At 39.0% G+C, this 26925-nt stretch overlaps 1 protein-coding gene across 1 annotated transcript in view; it reads right to left on the bottom strand.

Moving 5' to 3' along the window:
- Positions 1–26925, bottom strand: part of PHLPP1 (PH domain and leucine rich repeat protein phosphatase 1) — a 219534-nt gene that overhangs the window by 73482 nt on the left and 119127 nt on the right. Inside the window, 1 exon segment of the mRNA XM_070627811.1 lies at positions 12809–12975. Within this exon segment, the coding sequence (XP_070483912.1) occupies positions 12809–12975 (167 nt within the window).

Genomic DNA, 26925 nt, shown 5'->3' with positions numbered 1-26925 from the left:
AGCATAAGACAGTAATCATGTGGAAACAGCAGTCACTAGATTTACAGTAACCCTGCACTAATTAAATTCATGAAAACAATGAGTCACAACCAGCATAAATCTGTCATTTTCTGATTCTTTTACATTTTTATTTATTTATTTTTTTTTGAGGAATATTAGCTCTGAGCTAACATCTGCCACCAATCCTCCTCTTTTTGCTGAGGAAGACTGTGCCCACCTTCCTCTACTTTACATGTGGGACGCCTGCCACAGCATGGCCCAACAAGCGGTGCCGTGTCTGCACCTGTGCTGCCGAAGCAGAACATGGGAACTTAACCTCTGTGCCACAGGCTGGCCCCACTGATTCTTTTATAAATTGGCAATATAATGATCAAAAAAAAACCAAGAAATACATTAGAATGTCACAGTTAAACATATCTCTCTTACGAAATGGTTTCTTTGCTCAATTTATCTATGAGTACATTTTTTTCATTTTCTCACCATCAGATCTGCCCATAGTTAGCCAATTTAATTGCAATACTATTCAAGAGATATTTAATATTAACCACCACACTAGCAGGACAAATAACAAAAATGTAAAAAGATTTCTGCATAAGTCAGAAGACAGATCACTATTTCCACTCCACTTTTCAAAGCAAAGGAGAGTACATCCACACAGTATACCTGGATGGAATCCCAGCCGAGTCATATAAGGATGTATAAAAACAAAAACCTGATAACATCTCTATCCAGGATATCGCATTACCAAAGGAGAAAATGAGCATAAACTAAAGCCAGAGAGAATAATTCTATCAGGAAAATGTGCTTAGCCATGAGGAGCGTAAGCTCACATCACAAATAGACGAGGCATATCTGGTAGTTAAACAGAAAAAAATCCAACACTGCAAAGTCTACTAGATATAATGCAAGCCTGATCTTAGGACTGAATCACTCATTCACCAAACATTTTCTGAGTTCTTATTATACACAAAGGTGTGTGAAGCACACAAATGTGAATTAGGCATGATTTTTACCCTCCAGGAACTTGAAACAGTTTGGGAGCAAACTTGCTATAATATAAAGCAAAAGATGAAAACTTAACTGGAAAAAAAAAATACCATGAAAGTGCTTACAGAAGAGAAAACTCAATTTTATCTAAGGGATATGAGCAAGAGTTCAACAGGCAGATGGGGATTGGAAACGAGAACATTCAGAGAGAACAGGGTGGTGTGACTGTTTCTCAACTCTAGCATGCACAGTTAAAATGCAGATTCCGGGGCCAGCCCCGTGGCCGAGTGGTTAAGTTCGCAGCTTGGCTGCAGGTGGCCCAGGGTTTCGTAGGTTTGAATCCTGGGCACGGACATGGTACCACTCATCGAGCCACACTGAGGTGGTGTCCCACATGCTACAACTAGAAGGACCCACAACTAAGAATATACAACTATGTACCGGAGGGCTTTGGGAAGAAAAAGGAAAAAAATGAAAAAAAATGGAGAAAAAGGAAAAAAAAAATAAAATCTTTTAAAAAAAAGGGGCACTAATGAAAATATAATAATAATAATAAAATGCAGATTCCTACACCCTGTCACCAGAGGTGCTGATTCAGCAGGCCTGGGATGAAAACTAGGTACCTCCATTTCTAGTAAACATCCCAGTGATTCTGATACAGGCATTTCATGAATCATATTTTCAGAAGCACTGATATTGAGGGCAGAAACTCCAGGATGTACTTGGCAACAGTAAACAAACTATACAGTTAAGCAGAAAGAACACCTGTGGTTGTAAAGGATGCTTAAAGACTAGTCCGAGAGTGCCTCGAATTCCAGATGAAGACACTGCTTTTTACTTCTGAACAATTTTGAATGAGTAGTGAAATAATCTATCCTGGGACACATGGATTTGTATATCACATAAATCAGATAACATCTCCTCTTACCTTTTTGCACTTCCTCTACATACCTACATACACACACACACACACACACACACACGTCTACATAGGGTGAAAGTGTGCATTTTGACAGAAATTTTAAAATTGTAGGGAAGAACAACTATTTGGAAACTTAGACTTGCCCTAAGTTTCTCTTGTTAATCATAAGTCCCAAAGACATCATCAGGGAGGGATGGGTATACCCTACTTTAGAGAAGCCACTGTCAAATATCCTGCCAGCTCTAATGTCATCATCCTAGCCCACCAGTGGGAAATGACAACAGGCATATGACTCCTCCCATTCAAAGCTCTATTACTACAGAGAGCATGGTGGGTGACTTCAAAATTACAGGTACTCAGGAAAAATAGAAACTCTCATGGGTCTTTAATTTTCAAAAGCTACACATGTATATTGTCAGAAGGTGTTCCAGAGTTAGCTGCGCCTGACTGACATGAGGCAGAGGACAGAAGGAGAATGAGGAGCATTGCTGGTTTCCAGCAGTATTCTCACACAGGCAACCAAAGAGTTATTTCAGAAGTCATTAGCAATGATGTTAATCATGTTCCCAAGTCCCAAGTTATGACGACAAGTCACTATCAACAATCACAAAATAAGCACCTGTTGGCCCTCTCACTGCATGCTTTTTGTCCCCTAAGAGCTAGGCAGAGGGAAAAGTTGGTTACCACTCAGAACAACAAATACCTACAAACACTATGTTTAACACTGAACTCTTGCAGTTAAGTTAAAGCTTAGGAAGTACAGCGAAGAACTCCACTAAAACAAACAGAAGAATGGAATTGGCCAGAATACAATAAATAGTCTCACTGGAATCGAGCCAAGACTTCTGACGATCCCTCCCCCCTTTCTATTTAAATGAGCAAAAAGCTAAAGAACATCGCAAAGGCTCCCAACAAGTCAATGGAGCAAACCGTAATTTTATACAGTCTGGCTGATAAATCTTTTGTTTCTGTCCATGCTCCTTCCTCTAAATGCACTGTAGGAGGGAAGAAGAAAATAGGCTATTATTACCAGAAACGAGGTTGGGGACTGATGTCAAGGAGAGAACCAAAAGCTACACAATCTCAGCATCCCAAGCACCAAGTACGGGCTTTCCTTTGATCGAACACTCAGGGAAGGAAAATGAGAATCCTGTGAAATGGAAAGCTTCTCAAAAGGATCAAAATGCCATCTGAAAAGCAAAGCTGTATAAGAAAGGAACTTCCAGCACTTGGAAGAGTTAATTGAAAGAAGGGCATTCTGAAATCCCTCAAACATGTGGCAAGCCTCACCAAAGCCCAGTAGTGGAAATTCCTTCCCAAGGTTATCTCTATCCCTGGGCAGCACTTATACTAAGTGTTTTTTCTTTACTACATCGGCCATACCCTTTCTCTAGGTGTCAGCAGTCTTGTTTGCTTGTAATATTTTTTATATGGCAGAGCATCTTCAAAGAAACTGAAATTGTTCTAAGTACTGCAGTCTAAGTCTGGTAAATAAGCTGCAAAAACATTTTAGCATGCCACTCCTGATTCTACTATGTTAATGAATCATCAGTATTTTCATTAAAAGTGACTTGTCAGGAACTACTGATAAAAACAAAAATTAAAATCTCTTTCTATAAAAACCTGGGAATGTGAACTTTTGGTAAGGATAAGTAACTAACATGCATAATTTTGTAGCTCTGGAGTGCCAAGATCCCCAAAAGGACAGAGTAGGAAAGAAGGTCATTTGTTTTCCACTCCATGGGGATTAAAAATGTAGAAAATTGAGCTTTCTAAGAAGAAAGGTACTTGATAAATGCCAGGCATAATTATGAGATTCTCAATGCTCATTTCTTCATAACTTTCATTCTATTACACCCACATACTTGCACACCCAACTCAACTTCATTCCTTCTCTCCCACTTGAAAAATCCCTCCCCAACCCCCGGCCCTGACCTCTCTTATTCTTTTCAGCTAAAACAAATTTCACATCTAATCAGAGCTCAAATCACTTCTTTCCTCTAAGTCTTTAATTTACTCTCCTTGACTCAAAGGTAATCTTTACTTTATTTTAGGCTATATTATACTAATTTTATACCATAGCCTCTAAGACACAATCACGCACTTACTCCTAAGTTCCATGAAATCGATCTCCAGGAGACATATAATGTAATGTGATTGATCTATAATCATTCTAAATGACTACTGTCCCCTTAAAATAGTCACCTTGAGTACTAAATACATGAAGTGGTCCCACCGTCCAAAGCATTTTTGGATGCTCTCTTCTGAAAGTTTTAGGATCACATTCTTTTGATTATCTTTGGTGGTGGGAAAACCAACACTTCAATTCAATGAATATTTATTAAGCGGCTTGCCATATATATATATAATCTCCCTGGCTAAATTTTGGGGGCAGGGAGAGAATAAAAGATAAGGAAAACCCACTTCTACCCTTGAGGACTTTATATAGATGGCAATTTTACAAGTTTTCAAATGTTTTATTACAAAAGGTATAATTGAAAAGTGCATTAAGTACAAAGAAAGCTAACAATTCAGAAGAGGAAAAGGTCACAAGAAATTGGGAAATAATCAGAAGCTTCAAGAAATAAAAGTCATTACAAATATGCTTTGAAGGGTGGGTAGGATTCACTAGGTGCAGCCTGGGTTTGGCAGGTAAAAAGTAAAAGGAGTGGCACATTCCTTGCAAGGTGAATGTGAGGTATGTTTAGAGAATGGTGAATAGACCCACGGATTTTTTAGAAAGTCCAGTATCATACTGCCTATTTTAAACCTAATGTCTCCTTTTCCAACTTCAAATCCTTTCTTACGAATCTTTTTCTATGTAATGTTTTCTGAATCATATCACTATGCAGGCTGTCTTCTCATCTTACTTTCAACCAAAGAGAAATACAATGATAAATTACCAGTGACACTTCCTCCTACAAGTTGCTACAAATACCTTTTGCAAAGAAGGAGGGTATACTTAACACAGAGTTGAATGAATAAAGACAATTCCCACTACCATTCACTCACATATTCATTCATTTATCAAGTATGTGTTTAACAGTCCACCTGGCAATAGGGCCTGCCTCCGAGGAAGAGCTGATTCCTGCCCTCTAGGAATTCAAAGCCAGGCAGAGCAAACAAAATAAATACAAATAAGTTAAATAATAAACGTGATAGGCCAAAGTCAACTCTTTCCTTGTGGTAACTACACTGTAAGTCACTCAGGCAAAAATTAAATGTAACATCAAATGTTTACAAGTTGAGGCAATATTGCTATCCTAGGCATTATGGCTTTATGAAAACAGGCTCTTTTTTTTGAAGAAGAATGTCGTTGAGCTAACATCTGTGCCAATCTTCCTCTATTGTGTATGTGGGACGCCACAATAGCCTGGCTTGATGAGTGGTGTGTAGGTCCGTATCCAGGATCCAAACCCACAAACCCCAGGCCATTGAAGCTGAGAGAGTGAACTTAACCTCTATGTCATGGGGCCAGCCCCAACAGGCTCTTTTTTAACTATTGCATAAAATATTGTGCAAGTGTGAGGGGACAACAGTAACAAAACAACAACAATGAAATTCAGGCTCTAAAGGAGTATGTTAAAAAAAAAGAAAAGCTGATAGTGGTACATCTAACTTTTTTTTCAATTTCAGTATCACGTATGGTAAAAACCACATTAACAATTCTACAGACATACAAAATTTGTCAAGTAATTTGAAGTATCAACTTCTACTGAAATCAAAGTTAGTAATCCTCCTATAAAAAAAAAAAACTAGCTGTGCTAGCTTCATTTCTTTATACCAGTTCACCTACAAATAGCCAGAGCTGTAAAGCAGATTCACTTCTCTTATTAACGGGTGGAAGTGATAGATAACCACCAGCCACCAAACACAATTGAAACATTATAACCAATTTCTATTTATGATAGTAATTATTTTATAATTTGTCTAATTGCCAACATATAGAATTAAGTAATTTAAGTGTGTGTATTCAGTTATCATCAATTTGTCAAATAATTACTAAAACATAGGCTTATCCCTAAAAGTGGTAGGTAGAAGCGATTAGTAAATTAAATGATCTAAGATAAAGAGATTCAAGTTCAACTTAAGTGGCAAACTTTCCAAGTACTATGGACAAAGCTATCAGAAACATACACACACAAATTATTTCCATCAAACTTTGCTTTTGAGTTTGCTCTCTACATCGCTCTTTGTAAACACTGCACTGGATGTCACCATGAAAGAACTGATCTATCATCCCTTACAAATTCTAGCTCCTTCAATTCAATATTACTACCCATGAAACTTATTTAATAAACAATGTTTAAAAGAGCTAACTCGATCATACAGTAAAATGTTTGAACACCAATATAATTTGGTAGAAATAAGTTCACACTGCTTTGATACAGCGTTAAAAACAATAAAATTAAGACAAGGGAAGGAAGGTTATATTCCTTGAATTTAAATCAGCCAAGAGTTATGTCCTCTTCACTGACTTTAAGAAGAAACCTATTATATTCTATTAAAAATAATTTTACATTGCAAATAATAACAATCTTAGTACTAATACCACCTGGGTCATCTAAATGGAGATAGGGTTAATCTAAGTGAAGTACTGTCTATTAATAACATAGACAGAGGTAAATAATGCATTATAATTATTAGTGACATACATAATCAGGAAAGAAACCATTAAAACTACGAAAAATTACTCTGATTTTGCCTCTCCTCTATATTTTGAAAACTAACTCGATGAGTTCCAATGCCAATAAAGGAAAAACAAACAGTGATCATTCCAAGAACAATGTTTTCCCTCTGAAACTGCTGGCCTGTGTGTGTGCATCAGCATGCCATCTTCCATATTTAGAATGCTGCAATTACCAATTTAAATGTTCTGTGAAAACAGCTCGTTTATTTAAGGCGAGAATTTGCAACAGGAAGAAAAATTAAGGGGACATGTGGGTAATAGAAAAAATCTCAGAACTCTTACCTGTTACACATGCATTGCACTTAAAGTTTCTCCCCGGATATTTGTCCTAATATTGTAAACTAAAAATTCATTCATTGAAACTTAGGTAAAAACATAAAAATGAGTTACCCTTTGGTACCTCTCTAACACGTACCCTGTGAAACATACACTGGAGATTAGCAAAAATTCCTTAAACACACAAATAAAAATAAGCAATTAAATATATGACATATCTCAAAACTATCATACTAACTGCACAACATTAAAAAAACTACACTGGGGCCAGCCCAGTGGTGTAGTGGTCAGGTTCACGTGCTCTGCTGTGGCAGCCTGGGGTTCGTGGGTTTGGATCCCGGGTGTGGACCTACATACCACTTATCAAGCCACACTGAGGCAGGCGTCTCACATATAAAGTAGAGGAAGATGGGCACAGGTGTTAGCTCAGGGCTAATCTTCCTCAAAAGAAAAAAACCACTAATTAACACCTTTTAAAGTATAAATATGAGTTTTTAAAATGTATAATTTCAATTCCTAGCATTAAATGTGTGTTTATGTATATGTGTGCATGCACGTACACTTACGAACTTATTACTTTGAAAACTTAGCAATAAAATCTTTCTTGGATAATGGGAGTGGGCAATAAAAATCTCACAGTAGTAGTGGTGAAAAAGAAATTGGTTTAAAGTTTTGATGAAGATCAGCCCTGAGCTAACTACTGCTAATCTTCCTCTTTTTGTTGAGGAAGACTGGCCCTGAGCTAACATCCATGCCCATCTTCCTCTACTTTATATGTGGGATGCCTACCACAGCATGGTTTGTCAAGCGGTGCCATGTCTGCACCTGGGACCCGAACCGGTGAACCCCAGGCCTCCGAGAAGCGGAACGTGCAAACTTAACCGCTGCGCCACCGGGCCGGCCCATAAAGTTTAGTTTTTTCAAAGGGCAACACAACAGCAGCTTCACCAGTTGCTCAGACCCCACATACCAAATCCCCTTGGCCTATCTCCCTCACACTTAAAGCAAAAGAAACAAAACAGAAATCTTTGTTGCCGTGTAAAACTGAAAAATCTTCCACCTTAAACAAATCAAAGTCATGGCTTTATACTATACACGATAAAGTACAAGCAGATAATATGTAACTTGATGTGCTTTGTTTCGCTTTTTAAAAGGAAATGTAAATGAAAGAAGTTAGACACAAGTACATTATATCAAGTACAAAAACAGGCAAAACTAATTGATGGTGTTGGAAGTCAGGATAGTGACTATCTTTAGGGTACAGAGAGGAGGGGCACAAGGAGGGCTTCTGGGGTGCTAGTAATATTCTACTTCTCAATACGGGCACTGGTTACATGGATGTGTTCACTTTGTGGAAACCCATCAAATTGTACACTCACATTTGTGCCTTTTCTATGTTTTTGTTATACTTCTACAAAAAGACTTTCCAAAGGTTATGTAAGAAGGAGACAGACCACCAGATCCTCTCCCCTTCCACCAAGAGACCGTTTATTCTCTGGAAGAAACTGAGCCAGAGAGGCCCTGGCTCAAAGACATCACGCAGAGTAGAAAACACAGGGATCGAATAAAAATCCACACACTAAACCTTGAGATTCCAGCTCTCCTCCCCACTCAGCTCCCTGAACCTCAGCATGCACTGCCCAGGCAGAAGACCGAAGGATTCCTCTCAAGTAAAACCTACACGCCCTAGGGAAATGATCCACAGATACTGTCTTTGGAAGTTCCCCAATGAAACCACAAGGCTCACCCCTGATAGCCCTGGCAATGAAGGCTATGACGGAGAAGCCCTGCCCACAAACCACGGCGACCCATTTGTTTTCCAGTGACTCATCATTAAATAGGAACAGAGACCAAAGGATCACCAAATAGTTACGTTTCTAACATAAAGGTCAGACACCTATACAAACAGGAAAAAAAGAAATCAAGACAATATAAAGAAATATATAGATACATATACAAATTGAATGTCCTCAGAAAGAGAAGAATTGCACCCATGAAAAAAGAACAGAATGGTATTAAAATGCACACAAATTAAAACAAACAAAGAGCTCTTGAAAAATAAGGAGGACAGAAATTCAGAAAGGTTAAGATAAAGTAGAGGAAACCTGTAAAGAAGCAGGGCATTAAGACAAAGGGATAAGAGAGTGAGAGGATAAAAAAGGAGGTCTCGCCTAACTGCTGGAATTCAGAGGAAGAAAAGAGAAAACCAAATGGGAGGGAAGGATCCAAAGACATGAGAAAGTTTTTCAGAACTGAAGGACATAATTGTTTCAAATCAAGTGTTCACTACAGTGGCTGAAATGAACAGAGTGCCATAAAAAGAAGATCCTAAAATCTGTGGCGGGGGGGGGGGGGGGGGGAGGGTTGTTAAGAAAAAAAAAAAGAGGAAAAAAGGTCACCTACCAAGAGAGGAATCAGAATAGTATAACACTTCTTAATAGCAACTGTAAAAGACAGAAAACAATGGTGCACTGGCTTTAAAATTCTGAGGAAACATGTTTTCCTATCTAGAAGCCAACTAAGTTATCAATCAACTGTGAGATAAAAATATTTTCAGGTATGCAAAGCGTCTAATAAGTTTGTCTCCCATGTCCTCTTTCTCAGGAAGATCCTAGAAGATAAGATATTCTATTAAAAAGAGAGAGTAAACCAAGAAAGAAGTCAGTAGACATAGGAAAACTAGGGGTCCAACACAGGAGAGACAGAAAGGGAATTACCAGGAACACGACAAAGGGTAACCCCAGGACAACAGCTGTCACAGGCCCACAAGGCAAGCACCTACACCAGCTACAGGAGAGAAGATGCGTCCAGGAAAAAGGTGTTAAGAAGAGGGTGTTCTGTTAGAAAGCTTAGGAATACTGGAGAAAAAGAAAATTACACAAGTGAAAAAGAGAGATTGCATCCAGACAGCACAAGAAAGGAAATGTAATCACGGCAGTTAAGTGCCTTAGCCGTGAACCACAGTTCCATGCTCCTAAGAATGTCAACCCTCAACACTGGCTTAACCAAAAATTGATACCTATATATTGAGAGCATGGGGGAAACAACAGGTTCTGCATGTGGTGTGGAGCAGAGGGGGTGTGAGACAGTGTAAAAAAGAGTTAAACCCTCATCTTCCATAGTAATAAGTCAACATATAATGTCCAATAACAAAAGATTTAAAAATAGCAGTATAGACATAATATTTTGAAAGATGAAGGAAAACAGAAAAAAGGGCCAAAAGACTCAAAAGTGGCTGCCTAGGGGGCAGGACTTGGGTGTTAGGATGGGCTGGAGTTCCAGGCGCCTATTCCTTATTATAAGTCTTGTTCCCTATTAAGATTGTTTTTTTAATCAATATAGGATATTGCTTTGATGGGAAAAAAGAGTTTAATTTTTTTAAAATACAAAACAAAACCAAGAAATGTACAAAGCAGCAGGCAAGAAAACTAGAGAGGGTGAATTGCAGTGGGAAAACAACAGTGAGACAACCAGTTCTCCAAATCACCTGCAACAGTCCAGGTGAGAGAAGAGAAATGCTTCCTCCGACAGCCAGGTGGAGAGCTGGGTATGTGTGAAGGATGGGGATCAAAGGAGAAAGGACGAGGGGCTGAAAAGCTATTTATAGATGCAGAATCAATAGACATGGAGGACCAATGAGGGGACTCTGAAAGAACTAACAGGCAAGGCAATGCCCCAAATATCCTTCCATCTGGTATTTATTTATTAAGTCCACAAATGCTGCCTCTTTGGGAACGTCATATTCCCCTATGTAATTAGAAGCATTTAATTTTCAGGTTACTAAGAAATATACAAAAAGAAAAATACAGAAAATAATGATCATCCAAGTATCCACTACTCAGCTCTTTCAAATTTGCCTCTAATTTCTAATGCCCCTTTCTGTTCTAAGACACCAGGATTCGAGAGTATGATATAAAGTTCTTGATGTTCTGTAACGGAAGTGCAGAAGCCTACACTGCTGTGAAATACACAAAAATATTTCAAAACAACTTCAAAAACAGACAATCATTATGTAACCCTTTGGCAAAAAAATCATAGTAACTTTATTATAGTAGTGTCAGTAAAAACATTATCAGTACATAGGGCATACAAAAACCTAAGTTTAAGAATTTCGCTGTGGTTTCCTTTTATCATCCCCACCAGCTCTGGGAACAAGAAGGAAGTGCTGGAGCACAGTACCCTTAGTGGAGTTCTTCCTGCCTGTGTAACTAATTCAATGTAGCACCAAACTACCCCAGTTGTCATTGTATTATTCTCTGCAAGGTAATCACAGCAAAAATATTCTTTAAAAAAATTTGTAATGCCAGTTTTACTTAAAAATGTCCATGATGATGCAAGAAAGTTATTTCTACTACATCTTGACCTTTGGAGTACATATCTTTGTTATTTTCTGGGTGATAAAATGGGAAGGACACATAAAGCACGCCCGCTGTATACTAAAGTTGGATGGTTATCTCACAGAAAACACTTGCACAATTATTTGAGTTGTGAGCCAAACGAGTCACTATGTTCATGGAATACTACTTTTACTTGACAGAACAACTGACAAACCCGTTATTCAGACTTGGGTATTTGGCAGACGTTTTCTCTACAATGAAGTGAGAAGGTCAATTCAGGAAAAACAACTGACAGTATTTCTTGCCAAGGATAGCCTTTAAGCTTTCAATTGAAAATTAAAATTTTGGAAAACTTGTTTTCACAGTGAGCTTGACAACTTCCCAATACTTAAAAGATTTTTCTGATGAGATCAGTGGTGATATTAACAACTGTGATTTCTTAAAATTGCATAATAAAAAACGTTAACGTTTGTAATATCTGTATTACCCGACAAAACAGAATTTTCCAAATGACCAATACCTAAAGCAGTAAAATGATGCATAGGCAAAGGTCCACTCAAAGTGCAAGAAAGACCAATGGATCCTAACATAAAGGAGTTTAAAAAGTCCACTGACAGGGTGTTTGATTCCACGTTGGAACCAACATTTAAGAAAGGACCCACTTGTCAAGTTTGAGTATAGTATCAAAGAAGAATATTCACAATTATCTGAAAAGACAGTTAAAATACTCTTCCCTTTTTCTACAAATGTACACAAACTTTATAACAAGCACTTATTGCATTATTCTTCCTGGATGTTAAAAAACCATAAACACATAACCACAATGGTTAATTACCAAAGTTTAATCTCTGGTCATTATTGGTCATTTAAGAACAAATGAACAATTCATTATTTATTTAAAGTAATATTCTTATGCAGTTATAGTCTCATATATTTGCAACAAATGTATAAATATCAGAGGCTTTATTTACCACAGAATCGAGATTGATCACTGCTCCAGAAAAGAAAAGGAAAGGAATATGGTAAATTCTTAAATCTGTTTTAGATAGATGCAAATAAAGTGCCTTCCCTCCGGTTCTAAAGGAGCAAGCCCTTCCCATTTAACATGTCCCTCCTGAACCCTCCACACTAACCACCCAGATGACACAGTACTCATGGGTTTAAATTTTAGTTCTTAAATTTCTAAGGAAATGTCTTTTCATGGAAAAAGTTGATCTTTTATAAATTTCAAAAGGAATAATTTAATCTGACCAAACCCCTGTCATTCGTAAGTAACATACCAAACATCATTAACTTTTCACAGACCCATTTGTAGATGGTTAAGATTTGTAGACAGAGTGATTTAAAGAGAAATGTTCTCCTTATACAAATCTATCCAGTTGATGAATACCATAAATCATTCATTTCAAAGGCAGAAACTTTGAAAAAATTTCAGAATGAGAATTGATAATGTCCTCACTCATAAAGTCCTATTATCCTGCCCTCTGAAAGAGAAAGGTTATACACTATAGATTTTTAGGTCAGAATATTCAAGAAAAAATTAGAAGCTGACACCCACTCCCCTTTCTAATCATCCACCCGTCTCTGCACGCTCACCTTTGTAGCTCATTGAGGCCCCTGGCAGTTGGTAGGCTAGGATTTTGCCTTAGGAAGTTTTGTTTTAAATTGAGATGAGTGAGGTCTTGGCTGTAGAAGAGGTTGGCAGGCAGATGCTCCAGGCTACAACACGAGAGGTCCACTGAGCTAATACGCTGTGATGCAACCTAGAGGGAGATAAAAACACGATTCCATTTAATACCATCCATTAAGCTACACTTGCTTTCTATGGATAGAAGTAAGACAACCCCATTTGGGAATACAGACACACTATGCAAGTAGCACTATTAGTCCAAATATAAACCAGTAGAGTATTTACTCGGTAGAGAACTGAGTCAAGTACTACAAAAGCAGAAAACAGCGTCCCTGCCTGGAAGGTACTTACAATAACCTAGTATAGGAGACAGGTTACAAAGGGCACAGATTATCCTATCAAGTTTAGTGATATGAGTCATCTCCAACTGTAGGAGTTATGTTCCTGAAAACATCCAGGGCAAGAGAATTCAGAGCTAAGATAACACAAGATTAGAGTAAATACAGGGTTAGGGGACAGATACCAAGATCTAGACTGAACCTATGACAGCCCTTGTATCTATTGATTTAAAACAACACAAATAAAGAAAAGTGGCATCAGTGGCCTTGTACGTATCTTTAATAATAATGGTAGCATATAGTCAGATTCCACTGCCTGCCTGCTGTAAACTTCTGGGGTTGCCTCTCCCATAAAGTTTCAGTGAGATGCTTATAAATTGACTGTGCTTTGCTGTATGTAGGTATTCTAAGTAAAGCTTGTTTTATGTCTAAATATTTATCCACATATTCAAAATCTTTCTGGTTAAATGACTCCTAGCACGGCAAGAGTCCCAGGGCTACAGACCAACTAGCACGCTGGAGACAGAAAGAGCGCTGGGCAACCTGTATTTCTCAAACGGTCTCTCCAATATTCTGGGTAACGTGGTGCCTGTTTGTGCCACAGTGCGTGGCTTCAGCCCCACTTACACACACCTTGGCTCCTTCTCTCCTCACATAGGCCGTGGGAATAATGTTCTAGCATCTGGGATCCTCCCTCATGCTCTTTATCTTTTTCAACGCTTTATGAAAGAAACCCCACTCATTATCCATGATCAGTTTGATATCCTTTTCTGTTACCAAACCCCAGCTTTCTCTTTCTTAATTACAGAAGCAACAGAACAGGGTCCTTAGGAGTGTGGCTCTGGTATCAGTGTGCGGATTCACATCCCAGCCCCACCACTCAGGAGCTGAGAGAACTTGAGTGGCTCATTGAGCTCTTCAAGCTCCAGTTTCCTCATCTGTATGACAGGCATAGAGATGACACCTACCTCTACATGCCTGGTACAGAAAAAGCATGCAACAAACGGTGGCTGCTACTATCATTACTACTACTGCCACCACTGCTGCTGCTGTTCCTCCTCCCCTCCTTCCAAACAGAATGATTCACATCCTACAGCCAATGGAATCCGAAGTCTCCTGATGCTAAAAAGATGTTCAGAAGTAAATCTGAATAAAACATATTCTGCTGATAGCATATTTGAGGTTAGAAAGAAATTACTGCACACACATGAAAGCTAAAGGGATAGTGGGATGAAAAAGGCCTGGCAGGGCTCAACTCAAAAGAGTTTACAAAGGAAGTCTGAGTTTGCATTTTAGCAATTTCATCTTTCCTTGAATTCTCACTATTAAATAAGAAAAAGAAAATCCCAAACAGGGCCAAATGACCCATGTAAACCAAAAGATGTGAAAAGAGCCAGAGTCTAACGGACCTGAAAGGCAGATGCAAACATCCACAGCCACTCAGGATTCCCTGGCAGGAACCTGTTCACAGGGAGTGAGGTTGAAAGTTGTACCTGGAATCAGTCATTCAGAAACATATGCCGAACATGTAATGGTGTGCTGGACCTTATATTTCCTGAGATATAGCAGTAGAACAACACAGTCAGTCTCTGGCCTGAATGAGTACACCTCAAGAGAAGAAGAGGGCAGTTAAGATACTACATGATAATGGTTACAATGATTGTAAGTGCAAGGGCTCAGAGCATGCTCTAAGGAGGCAGGGAAGGCTTCCTGGAGGACCTGACGTCCAAGCTCAAGGTTGAAACTCAAGTGCAAATCTGTGTTTTTGTCTGCCCCAAATCCTTTTTCCACTTCTTCCTGCAACAATCCTTCAAACGCACGTGATCCTGATGGGAGCTGCACACACAACAAGCCGACCCTCTGGCTACAGGGGGAGGCGTGTACGCCAAGCTTGAACAATCAGAGTCCGCCTTCCAATGAACCCACAAGATCAAGCTAGGCTAATCAGAGGCCTTCTCCGGGATTTACATATACTGAAGCCGAGAGAGAAAGAACCTGTCCCTTAGAGCTGCAGCTAAAATGAATGAACTAGATTCATATGTATCAACTTGTATTGATAAAAAAGCAAGCTGCAGAATGTCACAAACAGTACAATGCCATTAATGGAAAATATTTTAACACAAACTTACAGAACTGCCCAAACTATGTATGAATAGTTGCACGTGCAATAAAGCTATCAACCATATATTGGTCCTATACCAAATTAATGATAGTGACTGCCTCTAGAAAGGCAGAGAAAGGAACAGAAATAGGAATGGGAACATAGGAGATCTGGAGTTTATTTATAATGTCTATTTCCTAACAAGAAGAAGAGAGGGTATGAAGAAACTATGTTAACATGTTAACAATGGGGAGGCCAGTACATGGAAATTGTAATATTATCCTTTGTGCTCTTCTGCGTGTGTATGTGTTTAGTTTGAAAAAAAATAATGTAATCTTAATAAAAATTTCAGTAAAACTGGGGGAAATGGATGAAAGCAGTCTCCTGGCCTTCCCTGTATTCAGCATTCCACTAGGTGGTACACAGGGAAGATTCTTCCTCCTTAACCAAAGGATCCCCTTCACCCTTTTCAGTGGGCTGAAGGGTGGCCCCTAAAAAGGTATGTCCACATCCTAACCACCAGAATCTGTAAAGATTATTTTATATGGCAAAGGGTGCATATTACCTTTTATGATGAAAGACATTATTAAGTTAAGGATCCTGAGAGGAGGCACTGATGCTGGACTATTCAGTGGGCCCTAAAATCAGTTAACATGTATCTTTATGAGAGAGAGGCAGAAGGAGTTTTGAGAGAGAAGGTGATGTGACCACAGAGGCAGAGACTGGAGTGATGTGGGCCACAAGGTAAAGAACGCTTAGAGCCACCAAAAGCCAGAAGAGGCAAGCAACAGATCCTCACTGGGGCCTTCAAAAAACACAGTCCTGGCAACACGTTGATTTTGGACTTCTGCCTCCAGAACTCTGAGAGAATAAATTTCTGTTGTTTTAAGTCACCAAGGTTTTGTTAATATGTTACAACAGCCATGAGAAACTACTACCACCTTCTTAAAGTTTTCTGCAGTACTTTTCATTTTCAATCATTCTTTCAACGCGTTTATTGAATACCTACTATGTGCCGACTACTGATCTGGGTAGGCACTTAGTATGCCTCAGCAAACAAAATGAAATCCCTGCCCTCTTTAAACTTACTTCACAAATAAGTAAATTATATGTTAAAAATTGGTAAGTAGTATGGAAAAAGACAGAGCAAGGAAAAGGGGGTCAGGATTGTTGGGAGGGTGGGGCGGTTGTAACTTAAATAGGTTGGTAGGGTGGGCCTCATTGAAAAGCTGACATTTAGGCACGAAGGACATGAGGAAGTTAGCTGAAATGATTTATCTAGAAGATGAACTCAACAGGCAGAGGAAGTAACCAGCGTAAAGGCCCTAAAAAGGAGTGCCTGTCACATTTGAGGAGCAGCACCGAGATCAGTAAGGTGAGGGGAGAGCGACCTGTAATGAGGTCAAAGAGGTAAGTGGGTGGGGCTGGGCAGCAGATCCCGCAGGGCCTTTTAGGTCATCATACAGACTCTGGTTTTTAATGTGAGCAAAATAAGAAGCGTAGAAAAGTGCTGAGAAGAGCCCATCTCTAGACTGTAAGTTCCATAAGGGTAGGATTTTTGTCTTATTTTGTTCACTGATCTCAAAAAGTATTTGCTAGGCCAGCCCTGGTGGTCTAGTGGTTAAAGTTCAGTGTGTTCCGCTTCGGCCGCACAGGTTCGGTTCCTGGGTGTGGACCTACACCACTCTTCAGTGGCCATGCTGTGGCAGCAGCTCACATACCAAAAGAGGAAGACTGGCAACAGACATTAGCTCAGGGCAAATCTTCCTCAGCAAAAAAGAAAAAACAGACAAGAAAGTATTTGCTGGAAGAATGGCAACTGGAATACTTTACCAGCCGTCCTTTCTCACCAGTTTGCATCTGACCCATCTAGGGTATTCCTTCACGTGGAGACTGCTCTGAAGAGGAGAAATTCTATTTCAACTGAAGCATCACACTAAATACTCTCTTTGGACAACTAAGAGATAATGATTAAATGTCAAGCTAAATTCGATTCCTTTCCTCATTCTGGACCGCAAGCTGTTCCTGCTGGAAACAAGGGGGAGGAAACCACATTAACAAAGCTACAACAAACAAGAGCAGTCTGTGGGAGTCAAGGCAGAACTGGGAATATCTACAGCAGAAGAGAAGTTAAACGTGTCATGATGGCAGCGGGGCAGTGAGCTGCCAAGGTGACCACAAAGGCTACCACGAGCCACACCTCTGCCCAGCCCTATGCCCTGCACAAAGGGGAGATGTAAGTGCTTCCACCCAGACCAGCCTGGGCACATAAGGACTCCGCCACAAAGAGGTTTTGCTTGACTCTCAAACGAAAAAACTATCAGCTGGGCTACCAACAGAGCACCTATTAAAACTAAGATCCTTCTCAAAATAAGAAAGACCTAAATAAGTAATAAAAATAAACCAGAAAGCCACTGTATACACGTCAGAACAAGCAGCCTTTTATTATTCTAGCTTTTTTCCCCCAAGTAGCAGTGAAACAACAATAGCAGCTAACATTTAGGGGGTGCTTCACTTGGGATAGGCATGCTTCTAAGCGCCTTAGACATAATATTTAATTTAATCTTCACAACAGCTCAGTGTGGTAAGGGTTTATCCTTATTTCAAAGATGAAGGTTAAACTGAGTCACAGAGTGTGCCCAAGGTGCCAAAGCAATGGCAGAACCCGAGCTTGCACTATTAATGCAACACCATCAAACCAGAGCCTAGACATAGTTCAGATCTTGCCCGAAGGGAGGGTCCTCTAACTCCCATGATAAAATAGCAACATAACCTCTCAGACTAGAGCAAAGACAACTCGATGTCACCCCTAGGATAAGCTTAAGCCTCAGGAATGAAGACAGGGCAGTGACAGATGGGAGTCCTCCTGGAGAGAAGCCGAGAAGACCATCTGCTGACCACACACAGACAGAAGGGAAGGGGTGAAGCCCCATGGGGGCACCAGTCCTTACATTCAAGGGCTCTGCCCACTCCTGTCTCACACAGCTTGCCCACCTGGGCAGCAGTGATGCCCCCTGGCAAGCACCTATTCGAATTTTAAAAGGTTACAGGAAAAGTTTAAAAGGCTAGAGAAATTCGGAAAGAAAATGAAAGAAACAGGCACATGTAGAAATTGTCTCAAATCTTTGTTACAGAAAGGGACTTCTAAAGGACCTCACAATTAGAATATAAGATCCTCTTGGCAAAAGCTACTGTGCTCCTATCAGCAAACATCAAGAGAGTGGAAGAGACAAAGTCGAGGCCCAAGCAACTCGACACACAGGAGAAAGGGCACAGGCTTAACAATATGGAGGGCATACAGCAACAGTGCTACCACTGCCTAGCCATGTGGCCCTGGATAAATCTCTTTACCTACCTGTCCTTCAGTTTCCTCATCTCAAAAGTGGAATAAACAGTACCTGCCCTATCAACTTAACACGCTGCTGTAAAGAAAAGTTCCTCATTTTAAAAACATCAGGAGAGGCTCTGAAAGAGGCTCTAAGTATCCCTAGACAGCTACAGCAATAGAAATCTATAAGAAAAAGAACTACGGTGCAGGACACTGCTCTTGCCATGCTGAGCAGTTACACAGATAAAGCCCAATCAGACAAAAGCAGAACATTACACTACTCATGCAGTTCACTGGCTATGAATGAGCTACACGTGAAGGGACTCACGTTCTAGAAGAAAAGTTCGAGGTAACTGTGGTTTAGGAAATCAGTGATAGCCTGTATTAACAACAACAACAATTTTATTAAGGCTGACAATTAGAGTTAGTGAATTAAATGGGATGCTTTCCCCCCATGAACCTACATACTCTGGGGGATACATTAAAATGAACATGAATCCCAACCACCTGCCCGGGTTGTCTTCCTTACCAAATGACTTGTAAACATGTATATAAAAGGTTACTTGGCCCTAAAAAAGTATCTCCTCCAAAGAACATTGCAGGGTAAAAACAAAAATAATAATATAAACAACGAACTTTTCAGATTAGCTATTGGGCTTCCACACATTTCTAACATGCTACTCAACTTGGCACTTTCCTCCATCGTTTCTTTGCCAACCTTGAGGACACATGTCAGAAAATGTCTCTGCTCTGAGTCTAGCTGAGTTGCATTTCTAAACCAATACGTCTGTCCTAAACATGACCTATCCCACCGTGCTTTCAAAATAGCATCTTCCCTTGCAACAGGACTGTACTCTTCATTGCTCTCATTACTCTCGATGTTCACTTAGTGGACAATAATTTTTCACGGGCAAGGGAAAGTTCAGAATAACAGTCATGTGATTTTTCTATCCCCACTCTAGTGAAGTAGTATTTATCCTTATTATGTGCATGGCGAGCTCAAATTAAGCAAAATGACTCTGAAAGGCTTGGTCAAAGCAGCTGAAATAGCACAAATAATTCTGCTTGTGTAAAGTAAAAGACGGCTGTAAACTGGCATTATGAGTCATTAATTGCTCTGGCCTAGCCTTCTAGTGGCTTGGGAAATTATGCCCTGGCTACAGGGACAGTCTCCAGGGAGTTTACCAGACTTCTGTAAAAAATTCTTAACCTCAACTGACCTAGTTTTAATTCTCATCCCCCTAAAAATGCTTTGGGAAGGCATGTGGTAGAAGAACATAAATTCAGACCATTCTAATAATTTATGTTCAATTTCATCCTCATCAATAAAGTTTTACAATACTTTAAATCAAACAAAAATTTCCAATATTAACAAAATTTAAATTCTTACTGCTTTAAAACATGCAATCATTTCTTCAAAAAAATTCTTATAGAAATGCCTTAACTTGACCCAAGACCTTTCATGATGACATCTCATTTCTTGATCCTGTACTAATTACCATTTTATAAAATCTGTTTAACCACAGATGCAGAAAACTTTACTATAAAATTAATTACAATATGTACATTAATAATGTCTTAATAGGAGCACATAAAGCTGCGATTATTGGACATGGGTAAATTCTACCTAGAATTCTAATATCTTATCATTTCTTTGCCATAAATTATTAAATGATATGAAAAAAAACCCAAGAAATAAAATACATAAATTTACACACCATTCTAAATCACTAGAGGTAATGAAATGGCAACTTAATGAAGACAAACAACAGGAAGTTCTAGAGACGCTATCATTAATATGCAAAAATGAGAGATGGAATTCTATGAGGGCAAAAGCATTTTGGACTACAATTTAAGATTAGGCTTATTCAAACTAAACGGTACCAGTTAAAATACAGTTAAGATACCAAAGAATAAAAGAGCATAGAGAGAGATGCAGGCTAAAAAAGAAGAAAAAATAATAAACAGATAAAACACCTGGCTCAGTGTGAAAGCACCAGGCTATGACAATATAGAAAAAACAATACTGAGAAATTTAGAGTAAGAGATCCTCCTGCACATCCTGACCTCTCTCTGCTGGGGAGTGGAAGGGATGGGAGTGAATGAATCTCAACATGTATTTACCATCTGCCTTTATGAACCAGGCACTGTACTTGGTACTGGAGAGATGTACTCTTTGTCTTCAAAAGCTTAGTCTCTTGAGGACACAGACACTTAAACAACTGTAATTCAAGAACATACGTGCAGGGGGCCAGCCCCGTGGCCGAGTGGTTAAGTTCACACACTCTGCTTCGGCGGCCCAGGGTTTTGCCGGTTTGGATCCTGGGCGCAGACATGGCACCGCTCATCAAGCCATGCTGAGGCAGCATCCCACATGCCACAACTAGAAGGATCCACAACTAAAAATATACAACTATGTACCTGGGGGCTTTGGGGAGAAAAAGGAAAAATAAAATCTTTAAAAAAGCAAAAGAACGCACGTGCAACGGTGTGATGAGAGCACCCAGAGCACAGCCTCAGAACTCCCGTGACATTCCCAGGACCGACAGCCCCCTCACTGACACAATGGGCGGGTGTTCCCAGGCCCTTGTGTGGAGCCTTGCACAGGGCCACAAAGAGCAGGCAGAGCTGGGTGTCTGTCCAGTGAGCTCACTGCACAGCCGACACTGGAAATGGAGACCTGGTGCCTCACTCTCTCCGAGTGAAAAGCAACTTTTGTAAAAGGCGCAGAGGAGATGGCACCAACAGCTTCTAGAATCACTAACCATGTCACTCCAATAGTTATCACCCCTCCACACACATAAACTCCATTGTGTTTCTCAGTAACAACAGAAAAATAGAGCTCAGCCTGGGTGGAGACCAAATCTGAACTCAGAGTTCCTTCCTCATTTCCTTATTGGCAAAATATGTGTAAACAATCTCTTTAGAATGTGACTACCTGAGAATGTCTCTGAGGTCCATTGTAGCAGCATTTCCCAAATGCCACATCTCCTTGACAGAGGAGAAGGGAAAAGACAGCTAACCACAAAAAGCTTAAATTTTAACTTTCTATTAAAAGAAATAATATAAGTACATACTTAAATGATTCTACTATTAGAAATAAGCTACTTCTTTTGTATTTAAAATACAAAAACCTCAATGTTTAAGTTCCAAGTCTAACCTACAAAGTATGTCTAACAGAGAGAGTTCATTGACATTTTTTCAATTACCACTATTTTTTACTTTATAAAATTATAAATCAGACCAGTGGGTAGAAGAATTTAACTCTTCAGAGTAGTTGTAGAAAATTCAATACTCTGGGTTACAAATATTGGGGTCTTCCAAGATAAGTAAATATATCATGGAAACTAAACTCTTAAGGACATATATTTTTATATTGGTCTAAACTCTCAGATTAGAATGATTTAACTTCAAAATAGAACATGACCAGATGCAGATGTGGTTAATCATATATGCTAAGTTCCCAGTACAGCAATACTTGACTAGTTTTTGAAGAATAGACAAGAGTAGTCCCCTCAACATTAAAACCAATTTAATCTGCCTTAGATGACTCAGAAGGCTTCTCAGATTTCTTAAATACCTCTTGGCCATCATTTAGAAAGATCACCAATCAAGGTACGGTGGCTATGATCAAGTGTCCTTAGCAGCAAACCCCATTTAACATACTGCTTGGTAAACCACCTTTTATTCTACTACTGAGCTGCCTGGATTTTGCTGACAACTGTGTATATGAAGTACTTCCTTCTGATATTTTCAGCAAATCTCAGTCGTTACTTGAATCTTGGTTGTGTCCCTTCAGGCCAGTGTAAAACACTGGAAGTACAATTAAGGAAGAAGAGCAAGGCAGCAGAACTTGCTGCACAAAGCAGTAGTGGACACTATATTCCAGTCCCCTCATCTGCAAAACGGAGATGAGGATACCTCCTCAAGAGTCATTATCTTTTGTTGTAAAGCCCAACTTCGTAGAGTTGTTACAAGTACCTACCTCACAGGGCTACTATAAAGCACCTAGAACAGTGCTTGGTACAAAGAAAAAGTCACCAAAATGTTAGTTATTACTATTTGTGTTACCGCTGTGACTGTCAGATCAATTCAGTAAGCTAAACAATTTTATTATTAACAAAACATATCTATCAACAAGTTGATGGAAAAACAAAACAAAAAGTCTTTTTGTTTTGGTGTTGACCTCAGGAATGAATAATTAATTCACTTTGGACATACTGTCTAAAGCAAGGAAAACAATGGTTACTACTCTGTGCTCATCAGACGGTATCTGCAAATTTATCAACAAACTGGAGAGCACCCAGAAGGGAGGCTAGAGAACAGACTCGAGAACCAAATGACGGAGGGAACTGTTGGAATCACCAGGGATGCTTCTCCCGAAACCAGACTGCTAAGGGGTGGGGGAGGGCACAGAAATCACGCTCACTCTTCAATATTTAGAGGCTATCAAATAAGAGAGGGGTAGAGTTATCTTGTGTTATGCCAGACAGCAAAACTGGGATCAATGAGTCAAAGCTATGAGGATAAAGACGTCAGCTCCCTTATAAGGAAGAACCGTCTTGTGAGACAATACAGGTGTCTGAAATGCTACAGAGGTTTTTTAGGAGAGAAGGAAGTAAGTCTGGGAATCCACAAGGTCTTTTTGAAATCTTAAATTCTAAATCTCTGAACTAAGAGCCACTTGATGATGACTAGAATTTGAGGTTAAGCTAAAGAAGACTTTGAAAGAAAATGCCAAATAACTGTTAGGCCAATTATTCTAGAAAACCATAACAATTAAGATTGTCTTTTTGGTGAGTACTTTACAAGGGTCTTTCCCAATCTTAAAATAACATTGGAACTTTAAAACATAGCTGTAAGTTCCTCGTTGAAATCTAGAATGTATTTTATTAAAGATAATAACAATATACAGATAAAATCCACCTGAAGAACACATTTCTTCCATTTGCTGAGGTCCTGGCACTCAAAGTTGAGCCTGGACGAGCCCGGGCACAAGGTAAGACTAAGTGTCCTCTTGTTCCTCCCTCACTCTCCCGGCTTTCCCTGCTGGGCAGGGGGAGCAAAAACTCAGTAATTCCAACAGAGCTGGAGAAAGAAAGGGAGACGGAGTGAGGAGACGGGGAGGGAAGATGGAGATACATGGGATGAGTTTAAAATGGTACGTATACAAGTCGGCACTGTTTCACAAAAGCGTGCTTCTTTTGTTAGGAGATATTAAGCAAGCTAGGTATCTCTTTTATTTGTATAAAATTGGATTACAAAACTTTGAAGAAAATAAAATTAAATAGTTTTAAACTGAAATAACAGAACTCAAGGGAAAATCCCTTCTTTAGGAATATATTAACTAGGATTTCAGAACCAATAGTTACCACAAGAAAAAAAGAATGGAAGGAATTAGCAATGTGGAAGAAAGACGAAGCATAATTATAACTACAAAGAGATTATTTTTACTAACTAACTTAATCACAGTTTTATGCAATACAAAAACAAAATGTAATGCAATCTAAAATATTTCATCTTTGGCTTAAATTCACAGTAGAATTTCTAAGTTCCCTAATTTCATAAACTGCTGTTCATATCTGTAATATGGAAAGACTCCATAAAGTGAATTTTTATGTAATAAATCCATTACTATATTGGAAAGTTAGTTATAATATTTGGTAACATAATCAAATTTCCCCAAGAAAATGAAACGGAACTAGCAGAGAACCATCTAGACTGGCCAGCACTTTTTTCCTTTATCTAGCTTCCATTGTTTTCTCTTTTTCACACTGCTCAGACATCTGTGATATGACTACGTTTCTACATTTTACACAGTTGTGCCTTTGTCCATATTTTACCTCTCCTTGAAATACCCTTTCCCATCTTGTCTTTGTGGTGAACTCCTATTCATCCATCAAGGTTCAGCTTGCCCATCACCTCCTTGAAATCTTCCTGTACCCAAATATCTCATAAACTGAATTCCAAACTTTTCTCATATCTTTACAAAGAATTGGTATGAGAGTAATCTTGGGGTAGGGGTGACATTTTATAAGCTAAAATCCATGACACTCCGACCCTCAGTTCTACTTCAGATTCTACCATAGACTTGTTAGGCTGTCCTTGATCAAATGGTCCTTAATTCTTATCTAAAGAACAGGTATAAAATGTGAAGGATTTCCAGAAGCCCTGTTAAGCCCTGGACTCCTTAGTAGAATGGTACTGAGAGTAAAGCTTCTTACCACTACAATGCCAATGTAAACAACTACAGCACAGTCCCTAAAAGACAGGTGACAAACCAGGCTGACAGAAAGTAGCCTACTCCCTAAAACACATTTCAAATTAAGAACAAAAATATGTATAAAGATGACTAAGTAATCTTAAAGGGTTCCTTGCAACTATGTCTAATGACACAAATCTATGTGTTGAAAATAGATTACTCAATCCAATTACACTAGAATGATTTGACTCAGGTGGTTAGTGAAGCATTCTTTGAGTAAAATCTGGACAATAAAACACTCTTTTTAAGGACACAAAAGCAAAAGTTCAACTGTGTTTCACTGTCTATCTTTTTCTTGCCTACACTCTGCATGTTAAGAGTGAACCTAACATCTTATGGCAACCAAAAGTTCACTACAGTGACTTAAAAAAAAAGGATAGGCTAGAATTAAAATACTAGGGTTAATAGTGAAAGAAAGACAGCAAGAGTGAGAACCACTGTGATAGCCACAGTCACTGGCAACTACCAGCATGTCAGCCACTGATCAACAAGGAGAAAGACATGTAGACAAGCTAAGTGGTCTTAGGAGGCGTGAATTTATAATGCTGGGCCATACAACATATACACAGGACACAACTGGCTACGAGTTGACAATTGTGGGAGCTGGGTCATAGATACGTGGGTGTTACTATAACATTATATATAGTTCTGAATATTTGACATTTTCCATAACAAAAATTGAAAATACACTCATGCACAACATCAAATCAGTGATCTAAATCTCCCTTTAATCTTCCTTGAAATAAACAGATTTTAAAGTGGGACAATACAGTGTTGAAGAAGTGACTAAGGCTTTTAAATTAAAAACAAGTACGACTTTGGCTAGAGACTCACTTGAAAGACTAACTTTGAAAAGAATTCACAGGATCAATCAACATGTCTAAAACTAAAGTACTCCAAAAAGTGGGTCACAAAGACGGACAGTGATATCAGCATTTCTATAATGTCACTTGTATATCTGACAGGCGCTCTTCTGCAATTCCTGTTCTTCCCTCAGCTACCACCCTCGGCCTTCTTAGATCACTGCCCCTCCAACCACTTTGAAAACATGCTGGATACATGCACTCGTGTTGAGCAAACACAGCCCTTTTCTACACTGCATTCAATAGGCTGTTTACTGAATTTTTAAAGCATGTCAAGCATTAATATTTTAGGGATGACTTTACAATCAATATCGTAATCCTCCCAAAGGAGCTATTTCTTCCACAGTATCTACCGCTAACACCGCCCCAAATTAAAATTCTAACGGACTGCCTTAGGTATTATTTTGGCAAGCAATACTAAGTGCTAAGATTACGTTTAAAAAATAGTAAGTAAATAAGAGCCTATCTTGATAGAACATGTCTAATTAATAACCTTTTAAAAATTTTCCCAAAATCAAATGAAACAAATTAGAACAAAGATTAACACTTCTCTTGTAGCTAAGATCAAGAAGCATAAACAGAAAATAAAGAATTCCTTTAAATTAATTATCCAACTCATTTTAATTTAAAAATCACTGGAATTTGGTTCTTTTTGTCCTCCCTCTGACTGGGGTGGGGATGGTCATTAAAAATCAGAAACTCAGATATTTCTTTCTGTTGTTGGTTTTTCTTTCAGATCCCTATCAAAATGAATCCCCATTTAAATATCAGGATGTAAAGACAACCCATTCTGTGAAGTTTTGTTTCTCATTAAAAAGAAAAAGAAACTGTTCCCATAGCTTCCCTGAGTGTGACTAAACTGTGTAACTTCCTAATACCTACATATGAGGAAGAAGAGATGACAACGGAAAGGGGAAGCTAGAAATAGAAGTAGCTTGTAATAGTCAGCCTTTGCCACTCCAAATGTCCCATAAGCACATAGTCCCAAATGGGCTGAGGTTCTCATCCTCTTTCCAGAGGCCCCAACCTACTCTCCCAGGATGCTGGATTAAAGAAAAAGATACTGTCATAGGATTATCCTCAACACACAAAGTTTAGAGAAGAGTGTGGCCATATTTTACATAGGATTCATAATGAAATAGGGAGTTCTCCCACTTATTCTATAACATCCAACCTTTTTAATCAGCCCCT

The sequence above is a fragment of the Equus przewalskii genome, chromosome 7 (assembly GCF_037783145.1).
Source record: "Equus przewalskii isolate Varuska chromosome 7, EquPr2, whole genome shotgun sequence".
In the NCBI taxonomy this organism is placed as follows: domain Eukaryota; kingdom Metazoa; phylum Chordata; class Mammalia; order Perissodactyla; family Equidae; genus Equus; species Equus przewalskii.
This window is presented reverse-complemented; position numbering and strand designations above follow the sequence as displayed.